Below are 5,449 nucleotides of genomic sequence, written 5' to 3'. Positions count from 1 at the left end.
TGGATATGGATTGGTGTGATTTTTGCGCTGCGTGCCTATTTATGATTGTAATAAATATAAAACAAGTATAATCAATTTATTAGGAGTATGGTTATTTTTATTTGCACAGATAATTTTATGTAGGTGTTGTTTAGTCTCATAGTCTCAGTCTAAACTTTAGATCTACTCACAATGATTTTACTTTTCAGTCTCTGTGTTATAGTATTTCCAGTAGACTTTTTAATTAAAAACAAACAAACTATGGTTAATAATAATCTTGATGTTTTGCTAGCATATACTTCTGCCTAAAATCTTCAGTCAAGATAACAGGATTACAGGCTTAACTTGGCTGCTATATCATCAATGTCAACCACAAACCTTTTAAGTATGAGTAAATGATTACTCTTTTTTTGATGTAGGTTATTCTTAACAGATTGAACTATATATTGGGCTTATTTTAAATAATTTTTAACTCAGAGCAACTCATGAATTTATTATACCAGACAGTTAGACTTGGATTCTTATTCTTTCATACAGTATAGATTTTTAACCTATTTGATTCAGTCTGTTTTTGGATGCGTTCTGTTTTGAAATGTACTAGTTTGGGAAGCCACTTGTGGCACTTGGCTGTCCTGTTGTAATGATTTCTTCCTTTTCTCTGCCTTATTTTGGGGGCGGTCACCTAAGGTCACATTGGAATTGCTGTTCCTGATGTCCATGGAGCTTGTAAAAGATTTGAAGAACTAGGAGTCAAATTTGTGAAGAAGCCTGATGATGGTCAGTGTGCTGCTTGTTTTCTTCAGGCCTCTTTAGTGCCAGAACCTTTACTAAGCACCCACAGAGAGGGTGCTGTTGCAGTAAAACCCTTTTGGTTGCAAGCAACTTTGAAGATGTCTCCTTCAACCCGCTTAAGGAAAGCAGGGAAATGAGTGGAGGAGGATCTGCTTGTTTTAGGAGCTGAAAGACAGCCACGAGTGTGGCCTCACAGGGGACTAGACACGGGATTTGGGGCGCCATCAAAGACTAGTTCCCTCTCCCACCCTTAGACCCTACCACATTCTCTCATTGGCCACCAGCTTTAACTGTCTCAGGTGTTATCTAGCCACCCAAAAACAAGTTCCTTAAAGTCTATTTTATATGCTATTACTATAACTATACCAGTTCTCTTCAGTTAATAATTGCCTGGTATTTCTTTTTCACCCTTTACAACCTTTGCACGTCCTTATGTTTTAAGTATGTCTCTTAAAATCGTATATATCCAGGATTTTGTTGGATTTACACATACTGTAATTTATTTTACTTAGGTCTGTTTCTGCTATCATAATTTATTATTTCAGTTTCATTTGAAACATATTGCTGTTTTCATTTTAATCCTATTTTTTTCCAATTAAAAGATTTGATATCCGGATATCCTCCCCAATAAGAAAAGAAATTGCTCCCCTCTTCTCCTACCACGTTACTGTTTCCCAGACTGGGATAATTTTTCTTGTTTCTTTGGTTTGGGCTTTTTTTAAAAAAAGATAATAAATATACCAAGGATCTCTTGTAGCATCTTTTAGATTTTTCTGTCCCTTTATTAAGTACCTCAGCCAAAACTGTATTCAAAAAGTTTGTGAGGCAAATCTTTTGAGACTTTATATGCCTGAGAACCATGCCTTACATGAATGACAGTTTTGTTGACTATCAAATCTCAGGTTTATTTTTCTTCAATCTTGCAAATAGAATTCCATGTCTTATTTCTCCATCCAGTGTTGCTGCTGAAAACTCTGCTGTCTAATTTGTGTTCCTTTGTGTATTATCTTCTCTTTTGTTGTGGAGGCTTTTTATATTTGTTATTTCTTTGTCTTGGCGTTCTTTCCGGGAAATTTCCTCAAACTGGCATACCAGTTAGCTAATTTTTCCTTAAAATGTATCTGTTCTGATATTCATCTTTTGTGTTCTCATCTTTTGTGTTATTAATTTCAGCTATTATAATTTTGAGTTCTAATTTTCGCTTGGTTCCTTTAATATTCTTGTTTCATATTGGTTAAAATCCAAATTCCTCATCACTTTTACGTGTTTTAATAGTTTTTGGTCCATTGGTCTAATATTTACTCGTCTGTTTGAATCTATAATCCATTGTTTTATGGTTATGTTCCTCAAATTCTTGTTATTTTGGTCTCAGAGGGCTTATTTCCTGCATCTCTTAGCTGTTACAGTCCACAGGCAATGCGAACAGAGGGGAAGGCCAGACCCAGTCCTTAACAACCCAGATGACCTCCTGAAGGTGGCTTGGCAGAGACCTCGAGGCACCTGAAAATGAGAGTTAAACACTTCTACAGCACTTCATATTCCGCAGCTTTTAGATCAGATCTTCTCTCTTTGTCCCTCTGGGACAAAGTATTAGCAGTATTAGTAGGAAACACTTCTGAGATTGTCATTCCCTAATCTTGGTTGTGTGGAAAGTGAAGGCTGAGGGAGATCAGTTGGTCCCCGCTGCGTTTCTCAGTTCCCCGCAGCCACACAGCTTCTGTCCTGCCCTTATTTACTCCTGAGGACACTGAACCTGGAGCATAACCGCCCGCAGTCTGAGGGTAGGCGCTGATGCCCAGGGCTCTGGGAGGAGCAACAGCCAAACTGACCACTTCTTTTGTTTATTCTCCCGTAGCCATGAGGAACTGCCTTCTGGCCCAGGGAAAAAGTACCCCCCTCCTCCTAGACCAGGTTAAAACAGTCACTCACCCCATCCTCACAGTTCTCCCCAACAATCACCCCAAAGGTTTTTTACTTTATTTTTTACACTTTCCATCTGTGTTCCTATGGGGTTAATCTTTGGGGAAGGAGCCAGAGATAGGAGTCAAACTAATTCAGTATCTTTGTCCCATAATTATGGAGGTCACATTTTTCCATTTCAGCAAACAGCTCTACTACTAGACCTACTAATAGGGTAGGTAGGTAGATAGAAATGAGCAGGAGAAGGAGAAATTTAGCCCTGATTAGAAAGCCCCTTGCTGCAGCTCCTACTTGGGTCAAGACCCCTGATTGCTGACCAGCAGGACTCCAGGCTTTTTTACATAATCTCTAAATCAAAGAAATGTGTTGTTCAAGTCAGAGAAAGGGGGAGCCCATCCTGTTTGTCAGCAATGCCTGACTAGTCCAACAGGATTCCAGGTTTTCACACACCCCTAAGGGATGTGTTTACACATCCCCCCAAACCAAGGGGATGTGTTTACCCATGCCCCTAAATTAAAGGGATGTGTTTACACATGCCCCTAATCAAAGAAACACATTGCTGAATCCAGAGGACTAGGTACCTCAGCGGGAGAAGGAGAGATAAGAGAAGGGAGCGGGGAGGCAATTCTACCCATAGAAATACATGTAAGGCCAGGCTGCTGCCCTCTCTTGGGTCAGCCCGCTCGACCTTCCGAGTGTACTTTCTTTTACTAATAAACCATTGCTATTCATGCTGCACACATTTCTGTCCCTTGGTTGAAGTCTTTCCTTCAAGAAGACAAGAGCCAAGGTTATCAACGTACTTTCCTCAGTAACACTGCTAACTGGCCTTTCAATCCCAGTTATGGATTGGCAGAGCTTGGGTTACAGAGAATAGTCTTTAAAGGGTTTGTATGGCCCAAGCACCTGGGTCTTTTGGCTGTGTGGGTAAGCCATGCTACCTGCTCCCTCGAGCACCTCCTTATTTTCTTTTTTCCTCTTTAAAAAAGAGAATTTCTGTGACTACTCAACTGGTAGCATGAAGTGATATCGTGAAGATGAAGTAATTACCTGGTACCTAAAAGATGTAGCCGGTCCCACAGTTTATTTCAGAAGGGTTGGTTTCCAGCTCTTCATCCTGAAAAACGTGCATTTGGGTCACACTAACAATACACATTTTTAAAGTTAAAACTATAAACAAAATAATGTACTTCATTAAAATGCACATTAAAATTTGAAGTAATAAAAAATATATTTTAAACTTTTAAGTTTTTTTAAAAGTCTTCAATAATGAAAATCATTTCATTTTACAGGTAAAATGAAAGGCCTGGCATTTATTCAAGATCCTGATGGCTACTGGATTGAAATTTTGAATCCTAACAAAATGACAACTATTATTTAGTTCTGTGAGAATACTGCTGAGATTTCAGTGAAGATGCTATGGGAGATAAAGAAAACAATGTGATTCAAGATATTTAGATAACAGAAGCATCTAGGACTGATTGTTCATTGTTGCAATTCAAATTATTCTTAAGTCCATTTCCCTTTCCTATTTCAGCTGTGTTTTTCACCCATCTGTTCAGTCATTCTAGTTTTAAAGGAGTTCTGTCTTAGGCCCTTGAATGTAGTTGTATAGAATTACTTTTTTAGGTAATAATTAGAACCATTCCCTTCAGAGGCTGCATATACTTTCTATGACTTCTCTACCAGTCTGCCTTTGAATCATCATCTTCAAAAAAAACCATTTAACGTGTTTTTGTTTTGGTTACCTTCTGGGGTTTCAGTTCCTCAGAAACAACTTTTCACAATGGAAAGTAAAGAACACTGAACAAAAATGAAACCTTATGTGTACTTCAAAGAGTATAAAGTGTTTGTTTTACAAAAGTGGAGGCACTCTTGGGAGCAGTTCAGAATCATGATGACAAGGATGCTGATAGAAAAACGAATTTCTTCTTTATAAAGTACTTTCCAAGTTCAAGGATTCAAGGACTAACCTCTTTATTTTGGGATGGGGAGGAGGATGGGAATATTATTTACTGGGTTTGTGGACACTGGATTAGGCTGTCTCATACTTTTATCTCATTTAATCCTCCTGTAAGAAAGAAAGTGCACGAAACATGTAAAATAACTTCCAGAAATTGAAGGCAGTATAAATAGGTTCAAGTACCCAAGATTTCATCATCATTTTTAGTATTTAGGTTGGACCTCAAGAATTAGTACCTCATAGTACCTCCTCCACCAGTCTCCTGGTGTAAAAACCTTCAGTGAGTTTGAGCGTTATTCTCTCAGCTTTCAGGCCTGAGTACCTCAGTACGGCAGGAGCACTGGAGGAAGTGTGCAGCACACAGCTGCGCAGGGATGCCCAGCTGGTCTTTTGTGAGTGGTGCTTGTACTACAGAGAACCCCGACCCCAAGGTCCTGTAGATGCCAGTAATCATTTAGGATGAATAACCATCAGTGACAATGTAACTTATTTATCGGAAGTCAGCTCATTGGTCTTCCCTGCCATGATGGACATTTGATGGGTTTTAAAAAAAACCAAACTGATTTTGAAAATCTCTTCCAGCCCTGTGAATAAGAACATCCAGTTGGTAGTTTTAACTACATTTAGATTTCCCGTGGATCTACTGGAAGACCTTTGGATAGGCCATGCCCACTGTGCTTACACAGCTAAAAGCAGTTTACGTTTCCTTTTTGAATGGAATGGATTTATGTGAGCAAACTGAACAAATAGCAGTACTTGTAGACTGAAATAAAATAAATATTTAAATAAGATTAT

The 5,449-nt window shown here is 38.7% G+C and overlaps 1 protein-coding gene across 1 annotated transcript in view; it reads left to right on the top strand.

Annotated features, from left to right (window-relative positions):
- The window catches only part of LOC109378659 (lactoylglutathione lyase-like), a 23,025-nt gene extending 17,580 nt beyond the window's left edge, over nt 1-5,445 (top strand). Inside the window, exons 5-6 of the mRNA XM_019634972.1 lie at nt 667-756; nt 3,984-5,445. Coding sequence (XP_019490517.1) covers nt 667-756; nt 3,984-4,072 — 179 coding nt within the window. The 3' untranslated portion in view covers nt 4,073-5,445. The remainder of the gene's footprint in view (nt 1-666; nt 757-3,983) is intronic.
- The last annotated feature ends 4 nt before the right edge of the window (nt 5,446-5,449 follow it).

Source organism: Hipposideros armiger, unplaced genomic scaffold (assembly GCF_001890085.2).
Source record: "Hipposideros armiger isolate ML-2016 unplaced genomic scaffold, ASM189008v1 scaffold_2401, whole genome shotgun sequence".
In the NCBI taxonomy this organism is placed as follows: Eukaryota; Metazoa; Chordata; class Mammalia; order Chiroptera; family Hipposideridae; genus Hipposideros; species Hipposideros armiger.
The sequence above is the reverse complement of the archived record's forward strand: the minus strand, read 5'-3'. Positions and strand labels throughout refer to the sequence as shown.